Raw genomic sequence first — 15,023 nt, forward strand, 5'->3', positions numbered from 1 at the left:
TTCTTGCCATGTACAAGCTTGCCAATGCCTCTAACGCCAAGCCGAATAATGGCTTCGATGTCGTTGATCCAGAGTTCTATTCGCTCTACGAGGGAAGCTTGAAAATCATCTTAAGCCTTGATGGGTACAAGCTTATTGGAGGCAATTACAAGAGATTTGGTTCAACTAAACAACAAATGTGAAAATCAGGAATTTACAACATGTCATTCTCTTCATTACTAATCTGTCTTGTTTAAAAAACAGGGTCCACAATTTCCCTAAACATCTGCGAGGTGATTATAAAATCCCTTTCAGTGGGACCAGGGGGCCGTTCGTACAGGGCCTCAAAAGGAAGAATCATGGGATCATCAGTGACAGTAGTCTCTGTCACTATCACTTCGTGCGCGGAGTAGGCGTATCGGTTAGGAGGAGCTTGCGTGACGGTTGGGGAGTGCTGCGCCGGGTTCGCCCTCAGCTGGTTGATGTACGCTCGTGTGACTGGCCTTGGGGCATTCTGCGGAACGAGCTGCCACTTTTCAAATTTGACATAGGCTCGTCCTATAACTATCACAATGACGATGCGGACATCACCTAAGGAGTTCGCGAACCACCACTTCGCATCAGCCTGAAGCTTGGTATACGATTCACTGACTCCGGTTTCGATGACCAGAGTAGGCCATCCTCGGATGCTCGCATGACGTGGCCGACGGGAGCCTGGGACGAAAATCTGGTCCGCCTGTTTTCCTGCTGCAGGCTGGGGTTTGTAGGTGGTGGTACCACCCCAGGCTCCATCGGTCATAGGAGTTCCCATGGCTGATAGCTGGTCAGTGATAACGGTAACAACGTTCATGGTAGTAAACTCAGGTGCAGCAGAAGGTTGGATCTTGATTATTCCAACAGAGCCGTCCCATTGAAACCGGTAGGTGACTTCAAGACTGGATTTGTCATTATCAAGTCTCTCAATAGCTGGCTTGGTCAGGCCACGGACAACAAGGAACTGGTTGCCCTGGTCTCCGTTCTGTATTAGAGTATTCAGGACATGGAGTGCGTCTTGCTTTAGCTTTTTCATCTGGGTGAATGTCCGAGTTTCATATCCAGCGGGCAGTGCTTCAAATATGTCGTGCTCCATAGTCTAGTAGAGGTACGGAGTAGAGCTTGATGTTTTTGCGCCGATCTCTCCCTCCTAAGCTGCATGCTAGGGTCTAAAAAAGGCTGAAGAAGTCCCGAGGAGACGGAGAAGTAAGCGAAACGGAGTAGTGAGTAGACAAAAGTACGGAGGAGGAATGGGATAATCTCCAGACTGATTTCAACTTGAGATGCGTCCAGTTTCTTGAAGCCCAAGGTCACCCAGTGGGAGCCACGTGACATCCGGGGCACTGATGCTGGCCTTACTGCCCGTCATTTCTGGCATCCCCGCCCTAGTAGGCTAGCATCCAAGGCATTAGAGAGGTATTCACTGTGAGTAGTAGTAGGTAGTAGTAGGTGGTAGTAGTAGTAGTAGTAGTAGTAGTAGTAGTAGTAGTAGTAGTAGTACGGACTACGGAGTACCCCTCTAGGGCTTGATGTTGTTTGCGCCGATCTCCTCCTAAGCCGCATGCTAGGGTAGGAACGGGATAATCTCCGGGTTGAATTTAACCGAGATGCGTCCACTTTCTTGAAGCTCAAGTTCCACACGACAACGAATTTCACCCAGTGGGAGGCACGGGACCTGGGCCTGCTGGCCTTGCAGTTGCTGCCGATCATTTCCGGCATCCCCGCCCTCCTAGTAGCATCCACCTCCAAGGCATTATTCTTGAGGCATCGCCGTGTCAAAATGTCCCGCGATTATTTTGTGGTCTCTGCCCCTCCCCACATTTCCCCCCTATGACATAGATTAGGATGGTAGTTTTCCCACCCAGGCACTCAAGCAATAATTTTGTGTGTCAGGTAGAGAGGTACACATATTTTTCTTTCTCTGCTCTCTTCAACTTCCATCTTGCTTTTCTTCTTTTCCCCGAACACCACCTCTGACGTCTTTCCCCTGATCTTGCACTCAGCTACCCCGCCATGGCAACCCCCCAGGAACTCGTGCCTCAAACAGACTCCATAGCTGAGGTCTACGCTACAGACGATGCCTCTGCTACCTCTGCTGCCTCCGAGCACCAGTTACGATTCAATGGATTGGTTTCTCAGTTCAACAAATTATACGGCCATCGCCCAGATTTCGTAGCACGCAGCCCTGGCCGTGTCAACATCATTGGAGAGCACATCGACTACAACCTGTACGACGTCCTCCCAACAGCTGTAAGCGTCGACGTGATTATCGCTGTCAAGGTGGTTCCTCCCGCTGGCTCGGAATCATTTGTCAAGATCTCCAATGTTTCACCCGAAAAGTTCCCCTCTCGCGAATTCACCGTGCCTCGGGATACCGATATCGAGATTGACCCCAAGAAGCATGAATGGGTGAACTACTTCAAGGCTGGTCTGGTGGGCGCGTTGAAGTTCCTGCGCAAGCAGAAGGCTGATGGCTCGTTTACGCCAGCGAGCTTCGAGGTCTTGGTGGATGGTAATGTGCCTCCAGGCGGTGGTATCTCCAGCAGCGCGGCCTTCGTCTGCGCAAGTGCGTTGGCCGTTATGAAGGCCAACAACCACAATGTTTCGAAGCAGGACTTGCTCGACCTGGCTGTTGTTTCGGAGAGAGCCGTTGGTGTCTACTCGGGAGGGTAAGTCATGAACCGCGGTGACATGTCGTATTGTGATCTAACTAGCGTCATGCTGTAGAATGGACCAAGCGGCTTCCATCTTCTCACGTCGCGGATATCTTCTCTATACCCAGTTCTACCCTAATTTTGCCGTTCAGCATGTCCCCATTCCCAAGGCGGATGAAGAAATCACTTTCCTCATGGCCCAGAGCTTCGTCACATCAAACAAGGCCGAGACGGCACCCCGTCACTACAACCTGCGCGTGGCCGAATGCACTCTCGCCGCTGTGGTACTGGCCACGCAGCACGGCATCACCTTGGCCAAGGACAACAGCTCGCTGGGATACAGTCTGCGCAACTTCCACGAGGAATTCATGCGCAAGGAGGGCCGCCTCGGGGATCCACTAGAATACCAGATCGACTCCGTGATCCAGTCCACTATGGAGCTCCTGACCCAGGAGCAGGGATACACCCGGGAAGAGATCGCTAAGCTCCTCGGCATCACAGTCCCTGAGCTCGAGGCCAAGTTCCTTTCCGCATTCCCGGTCCAGGCGGAGCGCTTCCTGCTCCGCCAGCGTGCCCTGCACTGCTTCAAGGAAGCCCGGCGCGTGCTCGACTTCAAGGCCTGCCTGGCCAAGGCCCACACCCTGGACGAGAGGCGCATCCACTACCTGGGCCAGCTGCTGAACGAGTCCCAGGAGTCCTGCCGAACGGACTACGACTGCAGTGCCCCGGAAGTCGATGAGATCTGTGCCATCGCCCGGCGCGCCGGGACCTGGGGAAGTCGACTTACCGGCGCTGGCTGGGGAGGTTGCACGGTCCACATGCTGCCGCAGTCTAAGGTCGAGGCCGTCACCAAGGCCTTGAAGGAAGAGTATTATCTGAAGAAGTTCCCGGATATCAGCGAGGAGAAGCTAGCACAGGCCATGGTTATCAGCAAGCCTTCTAACGGATCCTTCATGTATGTATACCCCTTGTCTGGATAATGTCTTTACGGTTCCAAGCGAGGACGTTGACTGACTGACTGCTTTCCACCAGGGTTACGGGAGCTGCCATCGCCAATGTCAAAATTTAGGAGATATGTGTCACAAGAAAGAAAAGAAGGAATTGAGCGATTCTGTAATGTTCACATTGATCTCTATGTTGATTGGGTTGCCCCCATCAAAATCCAGATTCACGAGTATATAATACATAAGTGTCTGTGACATCTATTGAAGCTAGGCATGATTTGAGTATGATTCCTTATATCTGACAATTCGGCACAGAGTCCATGCGTTCGGACAGCGACCGGTCGATACGTTGCATGGGTGGATCTGGTTGTGTAGCAGTATTGTCCTCAACCAACAGAAGGGTGTGGACTGCAAGCATGAGGGCGAATCATGCTTGGAATATTGCGCTTGTGAGGCCTAAAAGCTTGCCTTGGGACTGAAATATAGGACCCACGCTTGGTCTAGCGCTTTATCAGACTTCTCGAAGTCCGTACCAAGGAATGGCTTTCTTCTGGCTTTGCGGATGACTGAGGCTCTACCTTCCGTCACGTCACCTGCTGGGAACATTGTCGCGGTTGAAGCAGCTATTCAATCGTTGCGATAAAGCGAGAAAAACTCAAGATTTCTTCTTGGGCGCTGCTTTGGTGAAGAAATCACTCATCTTCTTCATTCCCGTAGTATTGACCTTCTTCAGGTCTCTCACACCGCGGGATTCTCCGGCCTTCTTCTTCTTCTCTTCCTCTTCTTTGCGGCGCTTTTTCTCGGCGCGGGACTCTGCAGCTTCGTCATCGTCCGCACCGCGCTTGCGGCTGAAATCCCCGAGCGATCGAGATGCGAGCGCTTGCGCCCGCAGCTCGGCTATATGCTGAAGATGATCTTGAAGTGGTTTGAAATCCACGGGTGTTTGAGGTGTAGCAAGTAGCTCATCTAGTCTAGCGCAAAGTGGCGGGGAGATATATGATTCCTTGATGAAGGAGAGGACGGTGGAGATTCTCAGCAGATGGGCCATATTGTCCGTGGTGGCGGATTCCAGAATTGATTCAGCGGAAAGTTCTGTGGCAGGCGTTGAGACACCTGAGGGTGTTGAGACAGAGGCAGTCGTTGTTGATTGTGTTTCCTGTTTATCTTGGGACTCTCCTTCGCCGTCATCAGAAGATGACGACGTGCCTTTGATGATGGTCTCCTCACGTTTGACAGACATCAAGGGTGTAACCAGTGCTTGATGCACAAATCGCTCCTCCAAGCTCGCTGGAAGGCCCTGAGCCACCATGCGCTCCGCTTTAGCGATCAGTTCCTGGAGAAGTTTGACCTCGTTGAAGCGGAACATTTTCTCATCCCCTGCCACGACCGAGTCACATACCGCCTCGACTCGCGATTGCAAGACACTGCGGAAATCCTCATTGTAGAGTAGGTGCCGTAGATGACTGGGCAAATAGTCCTGCGAATCAATGATATCGTCGAGCGGCTGGAAAAGCCTTTTGGCATGGGTCGATGTGGTTGGGGCCAGCAGAGGTATCATGAAGAACATGACATCAATTGGCGTTGCAACACACAGTTCGGCGAATTTGGAGATAGTCCCCGTGGCTTGGAAGCGTTCACCCTCGCTATTGGAAGTTTTTGTGTTCGTTTTGGAAGTGAAGAGTATACTCCGTGGAAACTGCGGCGTAGACCCTACGACGGTAAACTCGTATATGCCAAGTTTCGGGCAGAAGAAATAGCGATTGGGCTCTCCAGTTCGCGGATTGGGCAATTTTAGAAATCTGGCATCATCACTTGCAGCTGAAGGGAGAATAAATGTCTTGCTAGGAGTCTGCGCTGTAGTCGGCGCTTTGAGATTCTTTTGTTCAGTCTCGGGCTGCTCAGATGGAGCAGTTGATCGCGTTCGCATTTCGGCGGTATATCTCGAAGACGAAGTATCTATTAATTCGATATCGCTACTTCACATCGCAAGACAATAGACAGTTGGTAGAAAGAGCGCGTACAAGCTTGCTGCGTGATGGAAGCTCCAAGGGTTGCTCTCAACGCGTCGGAGCTTCAGTTTAATTTCCGTTTTGCAGACGCGACACGCGCAGGACCTCCTCGGCCAATCAGCGCTGTTGTTGCACACAACCAGTCACACTGCAGCAGAAGAATCAATTTCTCGTCTTGTGCCTTGCTGATGACAGGGGATCATCATAACAAAGAAACTTTTTGTTTTTGATTTTGGAACACGGAGTATTATTGTTATTGTTGGCTCACTGGATTCTTCAGTTTCTTGGTGTCCTCACGACCGGGCTCTCAATTCCAGATTCGACTTGGCGCTTTGATTCCATCCCCGCATCCCTACTTGAGCTGTCGAGATACCAACATACCATGGCCACGGTCAGCCAAGGAGCGTAAGAAACAGACGGTGACACAGTCACTCTGCCTTTATCGATACCACTTGACTGGGAGAAAGTCAGCAAGTAGATGTTGCCATGACCAGCAGTGAGTGCAGATCCTGTTTGTTACCAGCTTCTTCCATACTTGCGACGATAAACTAACCCAAAATCACCGCAATTGTTCAGTGGTTGAGACCTCATGGCCGCCGAAATCTCCTATGGAGGCACTTTTAAGCTCTCCCGATGGTCGGAGGAAATATCAAGATATGCAACGTCGCCAGGAGAATATGGGATCGCCCTTGAAATACTCGAGGACTACTCCGAATCTACGAGCAAACCAACTACTGAACGACGGTGTTGATGACCTGGATGACGAAGACGAGGACGAAGAGACGCTACAACTCAAGCTTGCCGCCATTGAAGCACGACTGAAGTTGAAGCAGCTTCAGAAAAGTCGCGCACGCTCAAACACGTTGGAATCGAACGATACACAGTCCAGACCAGCATCGGCAGTTAGCTTCTCGTCGCGGCCCCAAGAGCAGGTATCGAGACTTAGGAGCCCCATTCAAACGACTCGCAGACACGAGCCGGATGATGTCCAAGTCCCTTTGTCGCCTGTCAGACGAGCCGCTCCTCCAATTGAACCTGCATCCCCACGGAGATACCTTCTCGGCATCGACAAGGGTCTCAAAGGCAGCGATGTTTGTCTAAAACGTCCGCCAAGCTCCCGGTTGGGGACCCGGCCAACAAGCAAGCATGGGACTCGTGAAGCTGCCACGTCTCACTCCGGCGATATCTTCGCATCCCACGCACAGATGCTGGCTGCAGAAGAGGGTGGGAAACGGGGCAAGACGTTTAGTGAACGGATTGCTGAAAGCCGAACAGCTGAAAAGTCTCGCAGGGAACGAGAACTGAGACTTCAAGTCAATCGAACCTCCTCGTTCCAGTTCGACAAGACGGAGATGGAGGCCTTTAAGACAGCAGCGGCTGAGGCGAGAACAAACCCCCTCCCCAGGTCACCGACGAGAAGCCGTCAAGTCGAACCCTTCAGCAGAGATGATGTCATGCGATCGTTTCACAATCTCAAGCCTTCCCTCAAACGAAGCCAGACTGCGCCCAGTGTGCGTAAAGACGCAGGCTCTGAGGGATCCCGACCATTCTCCCATAGGCGACCCAATCAATCCGACACTGGACCGGCATCCTCTCAGTCTCGCGGAGATTCTTTCTCCGACCTTGACAACGGAACTCGAGACGAGGTAACAACGAAAACACCAGATTCATCCAAGTTTGAGCCGTACTCGTCGCTTCACTTATCGAATCGAATACTGCCACACTCCTTTTTGACTAGAACCCTCTCCGACAAGAAGATACTTCGAATTCCAGACCTTCTGAGGACAGTGAAAGCGCCAGACTTTGAGCTTCCCGAGGAGATTGACGGAGACTACGTTGTCTTCGGCATAGTTGCCTCAAAGTCTGAGCCAAAGCAAATCAAGGATACCAAAAATGTATCGGCAAAAGAAGTTGATCCTTTCGATGATGGGCTGAACAACAGCAACAGGTATATGGCTATCACGCTCACTGATCTTAAGTGGACAATTGACTTGTTCCTATTCGACACTGCCTTTCCTCGATATTACAGGTTATCGGAAGGCATCCTTATTGCCATCCTGAATCCTACCATCATGCCGCCTCCCAAAAATAAGACAGACACCAACAGGTTCAGCCTGTCTATCTCCTCGTCTGATGACAAGATTCTTGAGGTTGGATATGCCCAAGACATAGGCTTTTGTAAGGCTGTCAGGAAGGACGGCAAGACCTGCCAATCATGGGTGGATGGTCGAAAGACCGAGTTCTGCGATTTTCACCTCGATCTCCAGGTCCGTCGCGCACAGTCACAGCGGATGGGAGTCAACAGTGGAACAGGCATGTTTGGTCCTGGTGGCCGTTCAGGCCCACGGACTGGGGCTTTCGGTGGTGGGAAGATACCAGGAAACAGAAACGGTCTGAAGTCAAATGGTCCTCAATATGATCTTGGGTCTCAGTCCTTGTACTACATTGCACCCGCTCCCAAGTCTCATGGCGGCGGCGGGCAATCTTTCCACCACAGAGCACCCGGCCAATCTGCCGCCAGTCTCATCGACGCCGACGACGAAGATCCGTTCATCGCAGCAGGCATGATGGGCCGTGGGGCGGAAAGCAAGGAAGAACGCTTCCGGAGACGTCTTGTGGAGCAGCAGCGCGAACGAGACATTACTCAGAAGCTAATCACCTCTCGAGCTGGCAACGTGGGCGCCGAGTACCTTCGCGCAAGAGCAAACAAGCCGGTAACATCCTCTCGTCCCGAAAGCGCCGCCTCATCTTCACAAGAGAAATCAAGCTTCGAGGCCTCCACCCCTGTTTCTGCGACCAGCCTCGGCCTAACGGGCTTCAGGAGAGCAAACGCTGTAAAGCTCAGTCCACTGAAGCGCGCCTACGACGGCGACAGACAGCACAATGGCAGCGTCAAGAAGACTCGATTCATAACGTCAAAGGGTATCAAGGAAGCCGGACGGGACAGCCTGGGCGGCAACTCTGATGCCATGACAAAACCTAATGATGATGATGACGATGACGATGAACTAGACATCATCCGATAAATGAACCACATAGCATACTGTGCACCTCATTCTTCTCCCACACAGATACGAACTAGATACCCTATCCACACTCTCATTACTCCCTGCATCATTTCACTTGTCTGGACAAACAAAAGTCACACTGCCTTTCTTGTAATAGCGCACTGTCCAGGGTACATCGCTTCAATTCATACCTAGGAACGCTCATGGAGAGTTTGTCTTGTAAGCCACTATCTGCACTTTTTGTCGTTGGTCGTGTCAGTCATTCCTTCTTTGTAATTTTTCGCTTCTCCTTGTCATGCAGATTGATGATTCGGTGGTACTTGTAGCAGGACTACGGAGTACTATTCGATGTTTTATGACTTCCCAGCAATGATTGATCTTGGGCTTAAAGAGCCCTGAAATTCAAAGTGTACCTCTGTACTCCGTAGTTATCTGTCATCGGATCTACGGCACAGTATTGAATGTTTACGTAGATCAGCAGAGATGCCTAATGCCTGACTTTTGAGCTGTAAGGCAAGTTTACTTTTCAAGGATAAGTGACAATCTGAGTTCATGTTCATTGGGATATCTAATTCCGACTAGTTCAATCAACGCAAAGTGGAATCGACGCGCCCGAAAAGGTGAAAAAAGCAGAATAACTCCATCCCGCCAATCCTCAAGCGAGATTCCAGCCAAATAACGTACCCATGCTCCCATTCCTGCTCCAGAAGTTCAGCAGGCAAAGAAAGACCGATCTTTCGAAGAGACGAACATCAAGCGGAGACCATGAAAACCAAGCGCGTAGAGAAGAGATAATGATTCATGATTCAGGCAATGCGAATGAGCTCACAACGCAGGGGTAACTCTGTTCCCTCTCGTCTTCTTCATTGCCGGGCCACCAGGACTAGCAGCTGCGTCCGCGTCTCTCTTCTTCGCCTTGGATCCCGCATTCGCTGGAGTCTGCTTCTTGCGCAGCCAACCAGCAAATGGACTGACGCGCTTTGTATTTGTTTCGGACGCATTTGGTGTTTCGGTGTGTTCTGCGCCCTCTCGCTTGCCTCGAGGTCGCAGGGAACGTACAGTAGCACCTGGAGACGGAGGTGTCGCAACCATTGACTTCGGTGGGGGAGTCACCGGTCGCTGTGGCATTTCGACATCAGTGGCCTGATCGGCGTCATCCTCAAGGTCTTTGTGAAGCACGTGCTCGTCAATGTCGGTGGCCGCTTCTTCGTCAGCGTCACTCATGTGGTGCTCTGAATGACCACGGTCATTGGCGCCTGGGAAAAGTACACGCGGCTTGATGGATGAGCGGGTCAAGGGGCGAACGGTGGTGTTGATGGACGAGTCCATTAAGTCCGGACGCGCTGCGAACAGGCCCAAATCGTTCTCGTCTTCTCCGTCACTTTCGACGTCTTCCGTGAACCTGCGGAACATCTTCTTGCCTCGACTTTTAAGAAAATTAGAATAAGCCCAACGAGTAAAGCGGAAACAGGGTAATACTCACAATACGTAGACCATTCCATCCTCCCGTTTGATCGCCTCATCAACTTCCTGATCACGCTTCATCTCCTCCCTTCTGCTCCTTCTCGAAGCACGTGCAGTCATATGGCTAGTAGATTCCTGACGGTTGTGATTCTTGTAGAAAGGGTTTCCCTCACTTTCGTCGATCTCTGGGATTCGATCACGGGAGTCGGTGTAGATCTCAATCTGCGAAGCTCCCCGTGTGGCATTGTCGATGAAACTGTCCAAAGAGTAGGCAGTGTCCTTCTTGGTTTTCTTGCTTCGCGAAGACGCCGAGCTCTGAGCTGGTGGAAACAGGGTGCGAGCAGTGTCTCCGATGGCACCAACTACCTTCTTTCGTGGCGTTTTGGCAGGCGTGGGTAGCATGCCGTCAGTCATGGTGGGTCGGTATTTGTGGAGAGGACGTTGTTGAGTATGTGAGAGTTCTGCGGTGATGAAGGGGTCTGAGCTGTCTGACACAGAGGGGTCTTCCAGTGAATGTGTTGCAGCAGACGTTCTGGTCAGGCTCGAGTGCTTCTTCCGGGGAGAGCCGAAAACCGATCCTGGGGGCGACAAGGCCTCAAACTCATCGTTGCTCTGCTTCTTCGCGCTTCTGAGGCCTGACTTGGTGTGAGCGGTCGGGAAACTGGGCGGAGGAGTAGCACGGGATTCTCTTGAGGCTCGCTGACCCGCTAATCTCGTCGAATATCTAGTAGAATACGGTTCATATTGATCATAGCCTGCTCCATGTCGAGGAGTAGGAGGAATTCGCAAAGTAGAGGGCGGGGGTGGTGTCGTCGCCATTGTGTGTTGTGTGAGACACGTCAAATGACGGGGAACTTGGTTCCTGCAGTAAAGATGTAGAGATACACCAAACGTTCCAACAAGATCTCTATGACAATAAATCTGGATCAATGACTATCTGTGTCGCTAAAACGGAGAACCGTTGGTGGTATGATCGAATAATGGCTCGATGGCTGGATCGAAGGAGACAAAGGGAGGAAAAACGCGCGACTTGCAACACGCACAACACAACCCAACCGAAGGAGCGTCTAATCAACGAGGCTTTCTGACTGATAACGCGCAATAAGGAGCGGAGGAAGCCTTTAAGTTGATCAATCGATCAATGGATGTTGATTATCAAAGATGAGATAATGAGAAAATATACGATAGAGAGGTAGAAGTGAGGATTGATTGCAACCCAAGGGTGGATAGATGGTGAAGGGGGAAGGCCGCCCAAGAATGCCCGGTCGGTTGGTTGACGTCGACCAGCCACCGCTAATTATTAGCATCACAAGGGAAGAAAAAGAGGCTGAACCAATTGAATGCCCCACCACCACTAAAACAATCGATGTACGGAGTACCTAGAGAGACATTGATTCGAGAGCCTAACACAATAAACATTATCGCCCGAGAGATTATCGTTGTGTTTATGCAACCATCAACTTGCGATCTACTGCCAAATCACTTCACCACAAACATCAACAATTGTCTCCCCGACACGTTCAATCCCACTTTCGACGCGAGTTCCACATAACACCGGACTTTCTACAGGCCATGGCAGTACGCAGCACAGCGGAGGAGATGGACAGGCTGCAGCTATCGGATGACGATTCCGATGACCTCTGGAACTCTCCCTCAAAAAGGCGAAGCAACAAGCCAACTCATCATCACAAAGTCCCAGAGGAGCGCAGCACTACACCCGAGACCAGGCCCTCCCACGATGGGGAGACACTTTTCGATCGCCAGGAAGCGCGCGAAGCCGCGTTGCGACACGAATTACAGACGGTCCGAAATATCAATCAAGTGATCGAAGGACTACTGGGGAGTTTGGATCGTGCAAAAGGGAATATGGATGTATGTCAACGCACTTCTTCCTGTCGGTGAATGGGAAATTCTTGCTAATATAGGCCCGCACAGACTGTTGCGCGCACCGTTGACTCTGCTTCAACTCTACTGAACACATGGACCCGTATTCTCTCTCAAACCGAGCATAACCAACGACTGATACTCAATCCCAACTGGCAAGGCGCCATCCAGGATGTTGCGGATATGGAAAATGAGGAGCTTCTGCGCCAACAGGCCGCAGAAAGACGCGAACGAGAGCTACAACAGCAGAGAGAGGCAGCAGCACGAAAGGCAGAGGAGGAAGAGAAGAAGAGAGCTCTGGCAGCCAGCGCTAGAGGGACACGTGGGACAGCTTCTAGAGGTAGAGTTGTCCGAAACACTGGCCTGGGAAGAACTCCGAGCGTGTCCTACTCCGGAACCAGCTCAAGTACAACAAGAACTACAGCAACCCGAGGGGGAACTTCTACGACGACATCTACGCGCAGGCCAGTCAGTGGTATCGCAAGAGGAACTGGGGTCACGCGTGGACGCGGGAGAGCATAGAGCAGATGTCTGATGATCCTATTGCTTCATGTACTATACTTTTTGAAACGAGTAAAAACGCAATGACAGAATATGATACCCTAGCTCAATGGACAGATATATGTGCCTATTTATCAATTGCAGTCTGTTGCGACAGAGATCGTGTGAGGGGAAGAGCCATGTAAATAAAAGACATTCTCTGCCTGAGGCGCCAAGACACCAATACGAGCTTCCGATAAGTACGGATAAACAGGTGCATCCAGCAGTCCGATAAGAAGTTCTTTGATTGTGCTTCCTAACCTGGCTGCACTCCGTCTGCAGACATAATGAACTTCGCACCCTATCAGGATGAGTCGCCTGAGGTCGAACGAGCTCTTTCACCATCACTAGGCGACGCAAATCGCATCAAATCGCCTATTCTTCAGTCCCCACGCGGGTCTCCCCCGATCCCCGGTGTGCAATCAGGCGGCCTTCCATCCCCGAGTCATTTCGCAGGCGGAAATCAGATCCACGGCGGACAGGGAAACCCTGGGTATGGACGAGATGTTGAGGGTGGAAGATGGAATCTAGGAGCCTTTGAAACAAGCCTCCCGATCCGTATGGACGTTGAAGCTATGCTGGCATATCTGCTTCTCCCTCCAGCGGGTGGGGTATTCCTGTTGCTGTTGGAGCACAAGAGCGACTATGTTCGGTATAGACGCGGTCAGGAGTCCATCAGATCTGTGCATACAGCTGACATATGGCAGTTTTCATGCTTGGCAATCGAGTATGCTCTTCACAGTCATCTTTGTAAGTACCCACATACTCCTGGTACGATCATAGCACTCATCCCGGAGCAGATTATCCATCTTATCTTCTCATGGTCGAGCTTTCTTTCCTGGCTCCTGTTTATTTGCGACCTCGGCTTGATCGGATTTCTGAGCATGCACGCCTATCGGGATGGTGAGTCCTCACTGCGAATCATGGCCATCGATAATGTACTGACAGAAGCTCAGTCGACACGCTTGACTACTTCGAGGTTCCCATATTTGGGCGTCTTGCAAACTCCTTTGTGGATGATGAGTAGAATGTCTTGCTTTAGCGGTCTTGCATATCGTGTTGTAATACCCTTTTGCGTTCTCTCTCTCTCGATGCCGCGGAATCTGAGTTGCCTGGCAGAAAGTGAGGATCTATGTACAGCCCTTGTTTTGTTTCCTGTTGGTTTGTCGCCTGTCCTCCCTCAATGTTGCGATACTTCTGTTCTGCTTTGGTCACCATTTCCAGCGTTCGTTTGACATGTTCCTCCTGTTATTATTGGTGTACATTGCATTGTTCAGTCTGTAACACTAATGAAGGACATTTCTTGATATTAACAGGCATCTGAAAGTCATTCACGGAATCTTTATCCTATTTATAAGAGCATACTTCCAGACTAACAGTCTAACATGCGCTGACATGAGAGCATCTCGGCGCAGATTCAGGCCACAACGTGCCTCAATCAACCTTCTCCTTACCATCTCATCCTTCCTTCAACCTGTGTCTGCACTGCTTACTTCGCATTGCTCAATGTCCATCACAGATTCTCTGCATCCAGGCGTCATTACCCTTCACGCGGATGCCCAAGCCGAGAAGAACTCACTTCTCCATAAGAGATTCATCCAATCTTTCCCTGAAATCAGTCAGTCTAAAACCCTCTATCCCCATCCCATCCACACTGAGACCCCTAACCCCTAACCCAAAGAACCCATCCTACCAGCCCTAGTGACTCCAGCATGTGCCAAGTCCACCGCGTAACAAACACCTGCGGCCACCGAAACGACCATGTCCTCATCTCCTGCCATACGGCGAAATCCATCCTGGAATCCTCACCGGATTCTCCCAGCTACAGCCACAGACGCAGCCTCCTCGCCATGCCTATCAGCAGACGCCTTCTGGACGCGGTGAACGCAGGATCGATCACCATGCACGGTGGTTTCCATGCTTGCACTGAGCTGTATTGTAGGAGGGCTATAGTGCGGGAGTTGAGATCGGCCGAGGGCTTTGTGTGTATGGTTCCCGGGTGTGGGAGGGTGGATTAGGTGTGAGCGTTGGGGGTTTGGCTGGGATTGTGTCTAGCTGCACGGGTTGACTGGATGGTTCTTTCTCTTCTCTTTTCTGGCACTGCCAACGGGCGTTTTCCGGGTGGGATCAAGGACAAGGAGTTGGAGGAATACTATCTGTCTCACAGATTGGGGGTTTGCACAGAGTTTCTGCACAGTCGACTCACTTCATCGCGCAACTTGTGGAAACGATGCTGGCCTTATGGTTTATGGACATAGGCGGCGTTACCGGCTTTACTAGCAGAATGAATGAAAACAATCCATTGCTGCTTGACCTCGGCATAGTGCAACGCAGAAAGTTTGATATTATTGAACTTGTAGCATGGTCAAGCATATACTTGCCCGGGCATAGACACAACCTCTGGAAGGACAATCTCGTACAGAAGACAGACATAGTAAAGCGGGAAGGGAAAGTAATGGCTGGATTATGAGAAATAACATGGTGAAAAAGGAAGACCGACAGAAGATT

The 15,023-nt window shown here is 51.1% G+C and overlaps 6 protein-coding genes across 6 annotated transcripts; 3 read left to right on the top strand and 3 right to left on the bottom strand.

Moving 5' to 3' along the window:
* Window positions 1–232: 232 nt before the first annotated feature.
* On the bottom strand, window positions 233–1,108 carry CDV56_108288 (uncharacterized protein; the record flags this gene model as incomplete). Its single annotated transcript, XM_026761907.1, has 1 exon — window positions 233–1,108. The coding sequence occupies one exon, from the start codon at window positions 1,106–1,108 to the stop codon at window positions 233–235; it is 876 nt and encodes a 291-aa protein (XP_026618675.1).
* Window positions 1,109–2,025: 917 nt separating this feature from the next.
* On the top strand, window positions 2,026–3,735 carry CDV56_108336 (galactokinase galE; the record flags this gene model as incomplete). Its single annotated transcript, XM_026761955.1, has 3 exons — window positions 2,026–2,681; window positions 2,740–3,621; window positions 3,699–3,735. The coding sequence occupies 3 exons, from the start codon at window positions 2,026–2,028 to the stop codon at window positions 3,733–3,735; spliced, it is 1,575 nt and encodes a 524-aa protein (XP_026618676.1).
* Window positions 3,736–4,265: 530 nt separating this feature from the next.
* On the bottom strand, window positions 4,266–5,537 carry CDV56_108393 (uncharacterized protein; the record flags this gene model as incomplete). The annotated part of the gene is made up of 1 exon (XM_026762012.1): window positions 4,266–5,537. The coding sequence occupies one exon, from the start codon at window positions 5,535–5,537 to the stop codon at window positions 4,266–4,268; it is 1,272 nt and encodes a 423-aa protein (XP_026618677.1).
* Window positions 5,538–6,227: 690 nt separating this feature from the next.
* CDV56_108442 (Mcm10/DnaG-type zinc finger protein) lies at window positions 6,228–8,645 on the top strand (the record flags this gene model as incomplete). The annotated part of the gene is made up of 1 exon (XM_026762061.1): window positions 6,228–8,645. The coding sequence occupies one exon, from the start codon at window positions 6,228–6,230 to the stop codon at window positions 8,643–8,645; it is 2,418 nt and encodes an 805-aa protein (XP_026618678.1).
* An 807-nt stretch (window positions 8,646–9,452) lies between these two features.
* Window positions 9,453–10,910, bottom strand: CDV56_108519 (uncharacterized protein; the record flags this gene model as incomplete). The annotated part of the gene is made up of 2 exons (XM_026762138.1): window positions 9,453–10,053; window positions 10,111–10,910. The coding sequence occupies 2 exons, from the start codon at window positions 10,908–10,910 to the stop codon at window positions 9,453–9,455; spliced, it is 1,401 nt and encodes a 466-aa protein (XP_026618679.1).
* Window positions 10,911–11,663: 753 nt separating this feature from the next.
* On the top strand, window positions 11,664–13,542 carry CDV56_108583 (uncharacterized protein; the record flags this gene model as incomplete). The annotated part of the gene is made up of 7 exons (XM_026762202.1): window positions 11,664–11,963; window positions 12,027–12,320; window positions 12,377–12,527; window positions 12,798–13,167; window positions 13,223–13,265; window positions 13,316–13,418; window positions 13,472–13,542. 7 exons carry the CDS (start codon window positions 11,664–11,666, stop codon window positions 13,540–13,542), a joined length of 1,332 nt encoding a protein of 443 aa, XP_026618680.1.
* Between the last annotated feature and the right edge of the window lie 1,481 nt (window positions 13,543–15,023).

Source organism: Aspergillus thermomutatus (assembly GCF_002237265.1).
Source record: "Aspergillus thermomutatus strain HMR AF 39 chromosome Unknown NODE_5, whole genome shotgun sequence".
Lineage (NCBI taxonomy): Eukaryota > Fungi > Ascomycota > Eurotiomycetes > Eurotiales > Aspergillaceae > Aspergillus > Aspergillus thermomutatus.